The sequence below is a fragment of the Tympanuchus pallidicinctus genome, unplaced genomic scaffold, assembly GCF_026119805.1.
Source record: "Tympanuchus pallidicinctus isolate F22 unplaced genomic scaffold, pur_lepc_1.0 scaffold7, whole genome shotgun sequence".
Classification (NCBI taxonomy): domain Eukaryota; kingdom Metazoa; phylum Chordata; class Aves; order Galliformes; family Phasianidae; genus Tympanuchus; species Tympanuchus pallidicinctus.
The window spans coordinates 9,212,678-9,229,341 of NW_026294791.1; the positions used below are offsets into that span (position 1 = coordinate 9,212,678).

Here is a 16,664-nt window from a genome sequence, read left to right on the forward strand (position 1 = left end):
TAACCAACTGTGGTCCCGGAGCTGGAAAAGGAAATCAGCAGTGGAGATGAAGGACAGGTCATGAGCTGGCTGCCCAAGGGAAGGGCAGGAACACTTACACAACTGAGTGGGAAACAGAGCTTTGGAGGGATAGAAACTATCAGAAACAAAGAAGGAGAAGCAAATGGGTAAAATAAGATGAAGTAGCCACAGTGGTGGGCAGTGGGGAAAGACAAGCATCAACACTGAAGTGAAGGCAAAAATCAACATGGTTTTTAAATGTTAATCACATTACTTGGTATTACATTGCTTGTATAACACCAATTACATTTTCTGGGGAGATCTTCACCAACCTAAACTAAATACAGCTTAAAACTGCTTCTTGCAGCAGTAAGCTCCCCTCTGTTGTATCAGAAATGTGCACGCAAGTGTAAGATAAATAATTACACACTCTACAGTGTCCCAGACACGGTTTAGCTGGGAAGTAATACAAACAGGTTTGGTTTTATTTTATTTTTTTTTTTTTTGGTACTACTTCATATTTATATTTACTAACTATAGCCTAAGAAATGCATAAACTACCAAGAACCGTAATCCCAATCATCCTGTTGTCACACAGCAGCTGGCAGAGCACAAACACTTACTGAGTCCTGCTGTAATAGCCAGTAAGTGCCAAAGAAAGCAGTAGCCCTATTAATGCCAGCACACAGAGAAGCTGTGCAGCCAGGGCTGCCCTCCAACAGATGCACAGGAGAGACAGCAAACTGGCAGTGGAAGGGGCACAACATGGCCCCTCTTCTGCTCTTCAAGGGAACATTCCCATCCGAACAAAGAACACAGCCTACATTAAAAATAATTCTTACTTTTCTCTTGAGCACCATGCAAACATTTCCTAAAAAAAGAACATGAAAACCCAGTCCCTGACTGTTAATTCTTACAGCGTAGGTAAGGGATGTGAATAAACAGTCACATCCTCAAAGTATTTTCAGAAGGGACACAGTAGGATCTAAAATGCTCCATCAGAGACACCGTTAAACACGACAGGCTAATTTTAGGGATGAGTCCTCTCTCTGACAAGCTGCTCACACATCTCAGGGCAGAATCCGTCTGCCAGAAGGCAGCTGGTTGTGTTTTATAAGCTAAAGTTTCTCTTACCTATGGAATAACTCCAATATTTCACAGGGAATCATCATCCATCTAACTGAAGTACCCTCTAACGGACCATCAGCCTCATATCCCCTTTGAAATAGCACAGCTGAGCACTTGCTGGGCCACGATTTATTTTTTACCTTCTGAGACATCTTGCTAACTCTATAGCTCAATAGTGACAGTCAAATTTCACACTGCGATAGCCCCCCATCGATTTTTCACTCCCAGGAAGCAACTCCACAAATTAAAGTTAACAGCATTTCTGAAACTAAGAAAAAAAGAAAAGAAAAAAAAGAAAAGAAAGAGGAGGGCAAAGAAACATGAAAGGCAAGATGCTTCAACTGCACCCTCAAGATAGGAAGAAAATTCCTTCCTGGGGTTTGAGCTCATGGTGGGATGAGGATGCTACTGTCACAAGAGCCACTCTGGCTTCAGCTCTAAAACATTGCAGACAAAAGCACCTCTTCCACTGCAAGAAGATGTCCAACATGTCTGCAAGAACTGTCTCCAAAGTATGAGTATCAGACCCTATCTCTGGATACAACTGTAGAACAGATACCACTGTCACACCAGAACCGAACTCTTCCTGTTAGCCTGCCTTGCTGAGCTTTGCAGAATCACAGAATCATTAAGGTTGGAAAAGACCTCAAAGATCATCCAATCCAACTGCCCACCTGCAACCAATATCACCCACTAAACCACATCTCAGTGCCACATCCCCACGTTTCGTTAACACCTTCAGCGACGGTGATTCTAACACCTCCCTGGACAGCCTGTGCCAGTGCCTGAACACTCTTTTCAGAGAAGCTTTTCCTAATGTCCAACCTGAAATCTCCCCCGGTGCAATTTAAGGCCATTCCCTTTCATTTTGTCACTAGTTAACTGGGAGGCTGATCCGGTTCGTTAACTGCTACCCTGAGAAGAACCATGACACTGACAGAATTTCAGCTGGCACAGTGGTAATCACATCTGAGATCATCACTGGCACATCTAGTTTCTACCAAACAGTTAAAGGAGGGAGCAGAAAACCCAGCACTCTGTTCACCACCAGAGCCTGAACACCCAATCGAGAGGATGAAGTAATGTGAATGTCTCACTTCATAAAAAAAGCCCAACATCTGCCCACGCACCTTTCCAGCTCTGACCACCAGCACATATTACATTCTATTAAATTACTGACAGGAAGAACTAAAGCTTAAAAAATAAATAACAGATCTGGACAAGAGCCCTGAGACGCAGGCAGCACTCAGCCCAGCTTCAACAACCCCATGCCTCCCAAACCTCATCTCCAGTCTGTGTGGGCTGGTCTCAGCCTGGAGCCTCCTGCTGCCGATCCTCAGCCCCACGCTCCCCCCTGAGCACAAAGGGCTAGGTCATTAATGGCTTGAGGTAATTCTAAACAAATTTATCCTTGCTACAGGATTTTCTTGTCTACCACCAAAGCCTATTAATGGTGTGACATTACAGAGAAGGGCTGGGGAGTGCTTATCCTCCAGTGCAAATGCACGACAGCTTCTGCTTCCCTGTGACACAGTGGCTTAAGCGTGGCTCCTTGCCTCTGAGGCCTGAGCTAATCCTCTGGCTGCACGCTGGAGCAGAGGCTCCAGTCTCAACCTGTCTCCCCAGGAGCAGAGGCCCTGAGACCCAGACGCTGCTGTCTCACCTACTGCTCTTTGCACGTGGAATCCACCCTACACTTTAATTTTAACTAATTCTCTCCCCCATGCTCCTGCAGCAGCCAACATTAGAGCCAATGCTTTCTGAACAGCTGCTCTGGAAAGAGGTGAAGTGAGGGGGAAGGGGAAGAAAGGAGACCAGAAAAATAGAATACAATTGTTTTTTGTCTCCCAGACCCTTTTTAACCCAACGAGCATCTCATCCAACGAAGCATGATGAGCATGAAGTGTTATATAAAGAAGATAATTATAAAGGGATTTAATGCTTGGCAGGCTTGCATCGCAAGGTTTATGGTGGAGGTAGCATACTCACTTAAACAGCCGTGTGTCCAGGCTTGCTATTACGTGGGCAGCACTGCTGGGGCCAAGTGGGATCAGAAACAAGATTTAGAAAAAAAAAAAAAGAAAAAAAGAAAAAGAGCACAGCCCCTCCCCACTGAGGATGGCAGCTCCAGTCCCACCTCCTTCCAGTTCGGTCCCATCCCTGATTAATGATGTTGTCTTCCTGATTTATGACCCACCCCAACAGATTAGAGTTTCCCTCTTCAACCTCCCTCCCTCCCCCCCAGAAGGCACAGCCACACTCCGCTGGAAATATTAGAGAATTATTAAATAAACATTCATACGTCATGTCTCTTCCCATACTGAGCTCATCGTAGTCAACGCTCAGCGGCCGGGGCCTGTTTGCTTTGGGGCTGACACCAACCAGCTGGAGTGATTCATGGAGAGGCTGGCTACAATGCTCCGTGCCATACATCATGCTCGCAGCGCTCCCTGCCCCGGCGGAGATAAACTGATCAACCACAACGGGCTGGAATGAATTTATGACAACACAAAATTGAGGAAAACAAATGGGAGGTGACCCAGTGGGCCACTAACCCAGACTCTCTCGCTGGCCTGCAATCTAGTCTGGTGGCAGAAAGCAAAATTGAACATTGGCACTCTGAATTAAGATGCTGGCTTTTAACCCCAGGGAACCTCGGCCTCAAAATGGCGCCAGGCCGCTGCGGGCAGCTCCAGGGCGGAGGAGGAGGAAGACTTCTGTGGGGAAAAGCACTTCTGTGTCTGTTGCAGAGATGTGGGGTGGGCTTTTGGGCAATTAGGGACCGCTTTGCTGACCGGAGCCGCATCTCGTGCCAGCTGAGCTCGGCCCATCTGCTGAGGGCCCGCATGGCCTGCCTGCTCCCAGGAGCCTTCGGCACAAAGTGGTGCTGCCCAGACGCCTTCCATCGGCACAGAGATGAGGTTATGTGGGCCTGCAGCGCTGGGAAGGAGAGTGCCCAGCACATGGCTGCCACTCAAAAGTTCAGAGCTCACACTGATGAGCTCCAGTTCTCAGTGCTGACCTATCAGAGAAACACGTCTCTCCTCGCCTAGATGTATTTTTGGAAGAGGGGAGGGGGAAAGAACATCACCCGTAAGAAGGAAGGATCGATATGCAGAGCACTGCTAATTCTATTTGCCACTGCCTGAACGGAGGGCATGGCTGAGACAGGTGGTAAGCCATGTGCTTCCCAATGCTTTGAAAAACGCTCATCAGATGCTACACAGTGCTTACCATGCCTATCAGCAATGTGCAGGTCTAAAAGCAAAAATTAAAGTTACAAGCAACAGTGTAAAGCGATGCTGCCGAAAACTTCCTGCAAGTGCCACCCAATACAAGAAAAATGAAACCAATTTAGGTCCAGATTAAGAAACAGGAACTAGAGATGAATCAATTTAGCCTGTTGGGTTGGGTCGTCATATATCATGGCTCAGCAGTGGAGTGGGAATCAGACAGACAGTATGAAACCCTTCCCCCCCCTTCTGCAGGCTTCTAGCTCTGATCCCTGTTATCAATTAATTTAACAGAACCCCTCTACATAGACAAGCACACAGAGCATTCAGACTTCTTAAATGGCAGGACAGAAACTATTTATCACACACAAATCTCAAAGGAAAGGAGCAAAAAAAAAAAAAACCAAACCAAAAACCCAACAAAACAACAACAAAAAACAGCAGTTAGGAAATTCTCCACCTGAAACACCATCTTGCCTTCTGAACCTCAGTGAAATAAAGGGCCTTAAATAAAAAGCCCTCCTTGCTTCTTTAAAAATCAGCATTATTGGAAAGACTCAGCAAGACACAGAGGTCCTTCCTGTGATTTCTATTGGGTTTTGCTGACCTTTCGCACCTTCTGCAGCACTGAAGCTTCAGCAGGACAAGGTTATTGAGGAACAAGGCATTGTGTGCATATATACACACGCACACACACGTGCATGCAAAGACACACACACTCACCCCTCCACTTCACGGTAGAGCTGGCACACGTTGTTTGGAAAGGATTCTGGGATCCTTCAAAAGGTGCTAGCTAAAGCCTCTTTGATCAGATTATTAAAGCTATGTCAATTTTATCACTTGAGCTCAAGTGTTCTGGAAAATGTCAAATCCTTTCAGCTCCTGCAGTTTAAAGATTTTCAATAGAAGTAGATCTGGGAGGGTGGAGGGCTGCTAGTCTGACAGGCAGGAGGCCTGGAGCAGTATCTGAGACAGATGCTGACAGATCAGGGCAAATGGGATGCATGTATTCTTGAGTCCTGGCCACCAGAACATGTACAATAGCTGAGCTTGCGCTAAGGGCAACACTGTTTCAGTACTGACCTGTGAGCTCTCCTGCTCCCTGGTCTTTGGACAAAGTCCGCTCACCAAGTATCAAACAGCACACAGCCCATGTTTGGTATATGCCAAAAAATTGTCTTGCAAAAAGCACCGAGACTGCAAAGCAGTGTTAAAGCTTCCTCTGCAGTAGGGAATTTCCTCAGCTATAACTCCTGATTGTGAACAAAAGCTTTGCCAGGCTGCCTGAACTATGAGACACCCCACAATGTGCAAGTGACACAAGCTTTTGCATCAGGACCAGGGCAAGAAGTTAATTAACTACATTAAAGAATAACTTTCTTTCAAGTCTTCATTTCAACATCAGGTTTTTCCCCATCCTAAATTATCAATATATCTTGCCGCAAAGTGTAAATATTCCCTTCTTAAAACCTGCTTTTTCTCATGTCTTCCATTCAATTCAAGCTGCTTTGCCTCTCACTTGATCTTGGGACAATGTTTTATTTCAGGCAATTACCAACTCAAAAAATCCCATAATTAACAGCCCATGGCAACAGTGGATAGCCTGCACTTGTATGCTTGGACTGCCACATGATGCCTAAGCAGGACACCTCCTGAGCTTGTGGGAGTAAGCTGAGGAGGGAGGCTGTTACTCAACCACCAAGTGCAGAAAAAAAGCATTTTTTTTTTCTCTCCTATGCTGGAGGATATCCAGCTAGCAGAGAGGGAAAGGAAAGGAGATGATTGGGGCACCTGCATTACTGAACATTCAAACACTGAGAGTCAAATTTCTGATTCGACTGGAAGGGTTGGTAAACATAGAATAAACATAGAAACTGAGAAATATTTTTGTTAGTAACCATACAGAGATATAATCTGGATCTTAATTCTCTCAGTGAATCTCCTGCCAAGTTATGGGACTGCTGGGATCCCCCTTGTTGGAAAGATGGAGGGTGGTATATGCAAGTACATTAGAAAAGACAAAACAGAGACAATGGACTGTCCTCAAAAACAGAGATAGGTGAGAGTCAGTGGACTCCATAGTTCTTAAACCAAGAAGAAATAAAAGTTATCCACTTTACACTCACTTTTCAATGTCACTGTTCTTACAGGTCTTCTGCATGGTTTCCTGTTTACTGCTTTCACCATTACTCGTTGAGGGCATTTCTGTTGAGGGAAGAACAGACAAATTATTAACAGAACAGGACATTTTACCACTGAGATGAAGTAGTCTAAGTTACAGTTTCAGAAGCAGAGGACTCCAGTGAGACATTTTCATATCAATTTTTCAAGAGAGGAGACCAATATTACATATCCCTGCCTGGCAGGGAGGCCCTCTCCCTGCATAGCACAGTTCCACAAGTTAGGCTGAAAGTACAGTATGTACCCTCTTTTCACTACAAACTGACTACCCTTGCAGATGTGCCAGCTGTTTAAGCCAGGATTTAATTCAGAAAGGTTTGATGCAGCTGTTGCACCAAAAAGTACTTCCAGAAAGGTGACTATAGAGCAGACTTATCCAGCCCAGACTCTGCTCTCAACTTCCCCCTTTTTTCAAGACCCTTCAGGCACAGACAGGAAGAAGAATATATGCCAGTAAGTAGTATGACAGAACAGTCTGCTTGTGGCTCTCTTCTCAACCAGCAGTCCCATGGCTCCTCCCAACACAGGAGGGGTGTGAGCCTCCAGGAAAGCTAACAGTCAGAAACAAGCCAGATGAACCATCCTGGGGCCAGTCCCTGGGCTGCAGGTTCAGCACCACTGCCTCATGTAAAAGGTATGAAGAAAACAGAGCTCATAGCAAGCACCATAAGAGCTGCTTCCTCATCACTGCTGTGGCTGCAGTTACTGAAGCTGAACACACCTACGAGCGAGTGAGCCTACATCAAAGAAAACAGATGTGATTGCCTACCCCACAGAAGCAAATGCCTGCGATAGATATCTTATGTTCTTCATTTAATCATCATGCCTTTGGCAAAACTGCTCCTACCCAACCCCCTCTTCCACTGACAGTCTCTTATGTCTTGTAGGTACTTTAAAAGCTGGGAATCAAAAGCCCAAAGCATTGCTGTAACAGAACAGGAAGCAGAATCATTGGGACAAGTCTCTTCAGATCACTGAGCTTCAGCTCCCTTCCTAAGGGAGCTAGAATAGCACTGCCCAGCTCTGGAAATGGATTTGGCATCTACAGCTGGAAAGCGCCAGGTTTTATTATTCTCATATTTCCACTGGGTTGCTGCTTACACTTCCAGTGCTGCTGGCATTAAATAAAACAAAGCAACAGCTGAATAGGTTTAACCCTCCACCCCTCAATTAATCATACGAGCTTCCAAATAATTTGAATTACTAATAATGTGAATTAAAATTTCACATTCACTCGTTTGCTCTGGAGTCTCTGCAACAAGTCACAAGGTAGCATAGATCCCAGAACCTCCAGCATACCCCTTTAAAGATGTGAAGATGATAAGCAGCTGAGGGGAAAAAAAAAAAGCAACAGGTGCCTATATAGTTTAAACTCCTAACAGCTGAACAACAACATTACAGTCAAGCACTGATGGCTCCCTCTGTGATATAGCAGTTTGTCTTTTAGCGACAAGACAGCAAGTCAATCCAACCCTGTCTCTATCACCATATCACTTACAGTTCCATTTTTGGGAACTTCCCCAAATTCACTGGCTACAGTTCACTGTGCTATAAATTTAAAAAAAAAAAGGTAACATAATAGATTGCACACACATCTGCTGGTACTGCGCAAGAGCACCTGTACCTATCATTTTCCTAATTACTGGTAATTAGAAGATACAGAATACCTATCTGCCCTCCTGTAGCTAACAGAGGAATTATTGACATGCTTAACACTCACCATCGCTGGCCCATTTAGAAAACTCCGGCGTTATTCGAGTACTGGGTGTGCCACCACTAAAAGAGAGAAGGGCAGAATGTTAAAGGTTGAATGTGGAAGATTTTGCTGCTTGGGAAAAGCCAGTGCTTACGCCCACCGGTCCAAATACATCTCTCCCAACACTTCTAACTATCAGTCTAAGCATCAAATGTGAGCTGCTGGCTTGCTGCAGGAGGTGTTTTTGTGTTAGCTCGCATCTCTACCAGTGAACTCCCAACCTGCTCTTCTAGCTGAGACCTCTGCTGAATCACACGAGGGTTGTGATGCTGACTGAAGGCTTGGGAATCAAATAGCACCTGTGACCTAAAACTCATTCTCGAATACCCAGCTTCAAAGATGAAAACCCTACCAGTGAACAGAAATCCTCCATGCTGCAATAGCTTCTTGCTTTAGAACTAACTGTATGCCATCACAAGCCCCATCCTTCTCATTTTCCCATTTGAAGAATGACAGTATTGAAGTGCAGACCACTCCTGGCCCCATCCATTCATTTGCAAGCCAGTAACAGAGGCAGTAAGAGAAAGGAATCTTCCCAGGAGCCTGTATACTTGCGGCTGTATAACATTTCAGCTCTACGAGCTGTGACAGCTGTGCTCAAAAGGTAACATAGGCTTATGCTTCAGGGCATCAGCTAATTTACCTAATTTACTGCATTCCTACAGAAAGTTGCCCAAATTTCAAAGTGCTTTCACAAGCAACATTATCCCTTCTGCTTTACAGAGAGATGTGGAAAGACTTCATACAAACAGCAAAACATCTTAGGCGCAAGTCACATGAAGGAACTAGGTTTCCACATCTCACATCCTCAGTGGTCTCACTTAAGTGTTAAATGTCCACAGCCACTAATAAGGGACACTGATATCTTGTTACAGCACTTCTTTTTCTTAGCTGTGAAGGGGCTTTAGCATCTCTGAGGCACGTCTGTGGTCTAGCACAGTTTGCAAAGTACTGAATGGATCAATGGTTTGGATCCAGTATGGCAAATACACACTTCTATGGAGTGGAACCTAATTTTGAACTAGTGTTTGTGACAGACTATGCAGTAAGAAAACTTCATTTCACTGCTCTATCAATCACTTCAACCTTGACCTCACAGGATCACTCTGCAAAAGAGACAGAGGGGTAATTTAAGCCCTGCTTTATGCAGGGCAGAGGGCTTAGAAAGCAATCCTAGCTCTCTGTTAAGACTCATTTTACTTGCCTGAAATGCTTCCCCAAGCGCCCTGAACGCTGTCTGCCTACATTCTTGACACATGCTTGTGGGCATAGCACTCATTCTGCCCAGACCTGCATGCAGGATTAATCTGTATACCCTGCAACACAAATATGATGCGATGAAATCATACCTTAGTGCCAGTCTCCTAATACATGGCAAGGTGTGCACAAAGCCCTGACACAGCACAGGTTCCCCATGGCTAGAATCCACCCTTTGTCCAGCACTGCTCAGGGAGAAGATAGCACTGGCTGGGCAGTGTAGTGGTTAAGGTGGGGAAGTGTGTGCAGGGAAGCTTTATGAGGCTGCACAGACAGAAATGGAGACCCACCTGTTACACAGTGGTTCTTTGTAAGACTCCCTTATGGTGGTCCTTTGGTCAAACAAACAGATACCTTCCACAAGTTGAGATTCCCCAGAAGTAACAAAAGCAAATCAGAAAGGCACAGCACTTACTTTAAAACAGCACCTCGGAGCGCCTCCCTCTCTTTGGCTTCACCTGGCTCTTCTCCAGTGCAAGGGATAACGTCTGCCTCTGTGTACCTGAGCACAAGGAGTTAAGAAACATACAGCCTTGCTGCAGACAATGGAAAGAATTCTGAGATGGCTGGGACACTATCTGGGTACAGAACATATTCACATCAAACCTCAAAGGAACACCAGCTGGTATCCATGGAGAGGCTTGCTTTTAGATTCTGGATAACAGTTTTGTTTTAGGTGGAAAGATACAGACAAGTCCTTAGACAGCAACAAAACCACAGCTTTTCAGAAGAGGAAAACCAATTCCTCAACCTCTAAAAGTGAAATTTGCACAACTCTACTATTTCTGTTTGAAGTACGGAGATCAACCAGCTACAGCTAGATGCTTTGGTGTTAAAGACCGGTGCAGATCTGAACACAATCTAATTCTGTAGATTTATATTCCTTCTCAACACAGCTATGTCGATGTCTGCCTAATACTCTTGTGGGAAGTCCTCCTTGATGGCTGCACAGCTGCTTAGGGCAGAAGTTCTGGAGCTGTGTCTGAAGAGTCTGGCTCCCAGATGGAGTTCCAGAAAACTGCCCCTAATGAAGCGTCTAACAAAAGGAATAAAAACTTATTCTTGCAGTTACAGCTGCAGGTGAATAATGCTTGAAATATACACTGCACAAAACCCCTGAAATCAAACAAACATCTTGTGGAAAATAAACTACATTTCTAACCACAAAGCAGGAAAAGCTACCTATACAGAAGACGCTTGGACAGACACAAAAGTTAGTATCACTTATGAAATACAGACTGGAGAAACAGTAGTTTTGATCTCCTTCAACATCTCATATAGACTTCACTAACAAGATCTGAAATAGCTCTGCATGTATACAAGGACCTCAAAGAAAGGAAACTGAGAATCCCTATTAGCTCAAATAATGTGGTAACTGGGGAAGGTGGTGCCCTTTCTAGTATGGCTGGACGCACTGCCCAACACTACCCAGAGCAGTGCTACATAAGCACTAGCTGAAGATGGATCTCTAGGCTCCCTCTCAGTTATAAGCCTTTCAAAAACGATACTGTGGTTTCCCGTATTCAAGTGTGTCGTCCCCATCCACATCCAGGTCTGCGTCGCTGTCTGGATTCTCTTTGCCACTGCACATGATGAACCCAGAACCTGGAAAATAAAACAACAGAATGTGCTGGTGAGCATTTGAAATGGAGACCAAGCAAAGGAGATCTTCTAAGGATAGGGGTACCAGCTTGCAGGTCATCCTTTACTCTGAACGGGCTCACAAAAGGTATCATCATTTAAAACAAACAAGCAAATAATGCATTCAGGGTTTTTTTAATTATTTGAAATGTTTAAGAAAAGCAAACCTGCTTCTAAGAAAACATCAGACTTCAGTCATTAGCAGCCCCGTATGAACACTTCCTATGTGAGCAAGTTCTAGTACAAGTCAACAGGAGTCCTGTACTTCTAGCAAGAGTTGATCAGGCACAAGCCCAGTCCCAAGCAAGAGGAAACGATGCCAGCTGTGCAAGTACTCCTTTCTAGCAGTATATAGATTTATTTTGGTTCCAAAGCATTCTGTTGACTGTGTTACAGCTGGTTGTAATCAGGTTTCTTTTAACTGAATGCAAGCACCTACAGAAGATGGATCTTCACTTGCTATTTACTACCTGAAGATTAGTAATAGGAGGGAAACCCTTATATTTACCCTCTATGTGTTTGAACACTGGACATGCTCTCTCCCATGCAATTGAAAAATTGAACAAAGATCTCCTGCTACTAGGGTAGTGCAAGGCCCTTATCTGCATTCAATTCTATAGCAGATTTAAGGTGAGTTGTCTTGGGACGTAACTATACAGACCTAATTCTGCTCACTCTGGCTGCCTCCAGCACGCTCCTTCACTTACCATCCCACTCTCCTGGGACAGATGGCACTAAGTGGAAGGCAAAGGACGGGGCACAAACAGATGGGTGCTGACCCAAGCCTGAAACCAGGCCTTCAAGCACATCCTATCTGCTGACACCCAACAAGAAAGGTAGAGGTGGCCTTCGCTTTGCATGAATGTCCCAAAGATGGTAGATTTCTGCATTGTCAATCTAAGTGCAGAAGACAGGCTATCATTAATGTAAGAATGGTGAACATGAGGTGCATCTCTGAAGAAAGATGATGTTATCAGAACCTAAGTCAGCCTTTCGAGTGGTATGATGGCTTGAGTTGGGCTCCCACAGTCTCACATGATCAGCAGCAGACTTGTACTTTCCCAGCTGAGAGGAGTGAGCTGTATTCCTAAGTCTGCATCTGTGCAGAGAACAGGGCAAGGCGAAGGTCTCATTTCCAAGGACACCATGCAGACAGAGCCCTTTACTGTCGCTCTCTAGGAATGGATGCTTTCACTGATTCATTAAGCCCCCAATAAAATTTGTTTATATGGATTTGATATTTCTCTTCCCTGAATATAAAGAAGGTCCTTAACGAGGGATAACCGTAGCACAACGATTTTAAGACTAACCTTTTCTAGAAGCATAAACTACCTTTTACTTGAAAGTAATTGCCAGCCTTAATTTCCAGCAGAAGCAACGCTACTAGCATCGACAATGCACATCCACCCTGTGTGTCAGGTAGTGCAAGAGGTGCTCGTAGGTCAGCTCTGCAGTGACATCAGGGCAGCTTCCTTCCATCAGAGCCTTTATAGGTGTAGTGGCCACACACTGCCAGCCAACATATGTCATGAGCTGCCTCCTATTGCTGCAGTGGCTCATCTAGTAAATCTTGGAACCTTCAGTTCATCACAATGTTTGGGGGAAGATTTAGAGTACTAAGAGAGACCTGTCAAAGAAGCTGGATAGTCTTTCAAAGCTGCCTGAGAAGTCGCAGGGGGTGATGGGGCAGTAATTTACAGGCATGGCATTTAACCTGCAGTAACACCATCCCCTGCACCTGGCATTGCTTTAGCCCATCACTTCTCAAAGGCCATAAACTTCGGACATACAGGTCTTCATTTTTCTTTTGTAGCTGTGGGGAACACAAATCATGTAGAGCTAGAGCTGTGACTTGGCCTGTCCCAGAGGTGATCTGAATGTTAGCCAGATAACGAATACTTGGAGACTGCTGGGAGGGAAAGGGGTCCAAAAGAGTGAATCTAAGAGAGACTGCTCCCTGCATGTCTCTCTCTGAAAGAATGCCAAGCACTCAGAAATTGTGCATCTTTCTATCAATTTTGTTCCCAAGTGACTTAAGCTGACTAGTGGTTTATGGTTAGAGCTTAAGAAAAGAAGATCTGCTTACTGTGAAACAATTTACAAATATGAAGGCACCTTGACTTCAGAATCCCAGTGTCCTTGCTCTCAAAACCTTTGCACTTAAGAAAATCCCTTTTAAGTCTGTAATGGTAATACTCCACAGATCTTTTGCTAAATCTAGCTCTGCAGTAGAAATGACTGCATTCCCAACAGGGTGCTTTCTTTCCTACTGTACACAGGAATGTATAGGGGAAGGGTTTGGACAAGACATGTTCAGATGACAGATGCGCACTGGGAGAAGAACAGAACAGAGTAGTTCACAGACTAAGCTGAGCTGTAGTAATAGGGCAAATTTTGCCTTCTGATAGAACAAGGACTCCCAGACCAATGCCTAAAAGAAGTCACAATAAGGTGATCCAACTCTGAGCTCTACGCCAAATATGGACTATCTTTTTAAAGTGTATTTTATTTCTTCTTAAATAAGTGTAATTCATTGTAACATGGTAGAAATAAACCCAACAAACTAATTCAGAAACTGCACACTAAACAAAATAAGCTCTGTACCAAGATTGAGTGTAGTCGTGCTATCAGTTAAGATTTCAAAGGTTGTCAAAAAAAAAAAAAAAAGGGGGGGGGGAGGGCAGAGAAATGACAAAACATGATTCCAGTGCAAATCTAAAAGTCTATAAATCCCAGTACTACCACTGTATGTTGAGAATGTGAAAGAGGAGGATGCCAAGCTTGGTCCAACATCCCCTGCAGGAGGGCTGGTGGCAGGCCGCTCATTCTGATGCCTTCACCTGCAGCAGGGATGGATCCTGAGGCCAGTTCTTATGGGCTGGGGTTTGGTGCCACAGCTCCAACCCGACTCTCCTTGCCTAACTTCCTGAGGTTGCTTCCATGCACAAAGCCAGTGAAAACACCCACACAGCTGTTCAAATATTTGACGTCTGAACTGCTTGACATTATTCATTCATCTCAGGCTCATTCAAAACAGATTTCTGGACAAGTGCTGTTATAAATGGATTAAGAGGGCCACTAAATGCAAGGAAGGCCTGATAGGATCACACCTGCTTCTCAGTAACTCAGCCCAAGTGTAAAGAGGGCTCAGAACTTTAGCTCATGCTGACAGCTCCACAGTACCATCCAGAAGTGAGGAAGATGCGAAACGGAGCACTGAGGGCACTGAGCAGAACAAACCAGCTCTGTAACGGGTCTGTTTCAGACCCAAAGGAGGAGATGGGGAGCTTCCAGAAGACCCCCAGCCACCACACGTGGGTGATTTGCAATCCAGCAGCGTGCCCCTGGTTCCTTGGCAGGGCTTTGCTACCGAAGGACACGCAGTAATTCACTGCATCCGCAGAGCTGCCTAGAGCGCACTGCTAAAACCAATGCCGCTATCCAGAGGTCAATGCTCAAGACCAGAACTTTATCCCAATGTGTTAATAAAGTGAAATCCGACAACTGAATGTTAAGTTGTACGCCTGACCTAGGAATTCACAGGAGATGTGATCCCGAGGCTGTTATTCATAGGAACAGCTGCGAATCTTACACAGAGGGTCACCTAAAGCCTCAAGAACATAATTCCACATGTGAATTTGAAAATGCTACTTACAGATTAAACCAAAGCACAAACTCTCTTACATCTTGTTGAAGAATTTTTTTTTGTTCTTGCTGTGCACTTGGCAGGAGGCAACCACTAGTCATGTGCTGCCATCCCCGACACAATTAGCCTCCTGATGCGAAAGCACCACAATGCTCTGACAGTCTTAATCCCCGCTGCCTCCTTAAGGTCCAGACAAACAGGAGTGAGCAGGCAGGTCAGGCACTGGGGCCATTAAGCAGAGAAAAAACAAAGTTACAGCTCTGTCTCCAATCCCCATTGCTCTTGCAGCCAGGTGCTCTGACAAGCAATTCCAGCACTGGTATTGAGTGGCACCTCTATAAACCCTGTGACAGTTTGGGAGACAAACTCCCCCATCAATCAGAGTGTACCTATCAAGATCACTTACCTAGAGCGCCCGCTGCCCTCCGGCACTGTGTACACAGCTTTGCTTGGGCTGGCCTTGGAGCAATCCACCTGAGCTCCGATTCAAGTCGGTTTCTGAAAATTTTAGGTGATCTACAGAAGCAAAAATGTTTCTGAAATACAGAGGCCGAGCTCTGAAAAGCAGGACATACACGCCTCTTCACCACCACCAGGCTGCAGGCACTGACAGGCTATAGGAATCAGCTGAGCTTGAAGGAGACAGGGAAACACCTCGCACTTCCTTCCACGTACAAATTAATAATGGCTGGTGATAAATCTGATCAGAAACCTTTTTTTCCCTCTTTTCTAAGTTTTCAGAGCACTTTGTTTTCTCCTAAGCTGTCCCCTATGCCTAAGCATCCTCCCTGACCTCTGCACCACTCCTCAAATCGCAGCTCCTTTGTGCAATCCCCCCGATGACAGGTCATCTCAACATATCTTCACTGAATGGCAGCTCTGGCTCAGATAGAGAGTCATTAACATGATATATATAAACAGATTCACAGAACAGAGCAGATAAAAGGACCTCACATTCAAGTCCCTCCTTTTCTCCATCACGCTCGGCAGCAGATGGTTGCAGTGACAACATATGCTGCTTCAGGTGTTGGCACTGCTGTCTCTCATGCTCACATGCAGACTGGTGGACAAAGGAACAGAAAGGTGGGACAACCAGATCAATGTAGATCCAGATCTCTCAGCCAAATTTCATCAACACAGCAGGGAAAACACAGGCCTACTGTGCTCCTCAGCTCCTACCTGGGCAGAACGGTCAATAAACGCAGAGAACAGCTGGTCCCCAATGCCATCCCATCAAACACAACCAAGGAACAAAATTAAAGTGTTAATGGTATTATTAGCCACACCACTGTTGTGACAGCAGCTACTTGATGCTGCTCTTGCTGAAGATTAAACTCACAGGAATAACCTGGGCTTTGCTCTCAGGAATGAAAACTTCCTATCAATATCAGTAACACATAAAATTCTGGATTTAAAGAAAAATTTCTGTAAGCGGGTCTAAATCGAAATCCATCTCAGCATGCAGCTCTACTGGGGCCTGTGCTGGCTGGGAAGAGGCATTCATTCTGCTCACAGGTAATTTGCACATGTTCAGGAAAGAGAAAAAGTCTCCCATAAATCTCAGAACTGCAGCCCTCGCTAATTATACTCCTTGCAGAAACCCCTTTCTGCACAACCTCCCCTTCCAGCACGTTCACTCTATTTTCTTAACGAAATGTCACTCGTTGGCTTCTTGCAGAGTAAAAACAATGAGGGCAATAAAAGTAGTTTATGCAGACACACGGCCAGGCCTCACACACACTTCCCGAGAATGGCTCTAAACTGGGTTTATTTCATCAGCTGCTGAAGTATCCCAAACTAGCACTAAGAGGACAAGATGGCA

General features: G+C 45.0%; 1 protein-coding gene across 7 annotated transcripts in view; it reads right to left on the reverse strand.

Moving 5' to 3' along the window:
• Positions 1 to 16,664, reverse strand: part of RNF220 (ring finger protein 220) — a 164,087-nt gene that overhangs the window by 17,278 nt on the left and 130,145 nt on the right. For all 7 annotated transcript variants that reach the window (XM_052666128.1, XM_052666123.1, XM_052666126.1 and 4 more), the window contains 4 exons: positions 11,064 to 11,160; positions 9,971 to 10,057; positions 8,263 to 8,318; positions 6,488 to 6,566 (listed from right to left, as the gene is read on the reverse strand). In XM_052666128.1, the coding sequence (XP_052522088.1) occupies positions 6,488 to 6,566; positions 8,263 to 8,318; positions 9,971 to 10,057; positions 11,064 to 11,160 (319 nt within the window). The remainder of the gene's footprint in view (positions 1 to 6,487; positions 6,567 to 8,262; positions 8,319 to 9,970; positions 10,058 to 11,063; positions 11,161 to 16,664) is intronic.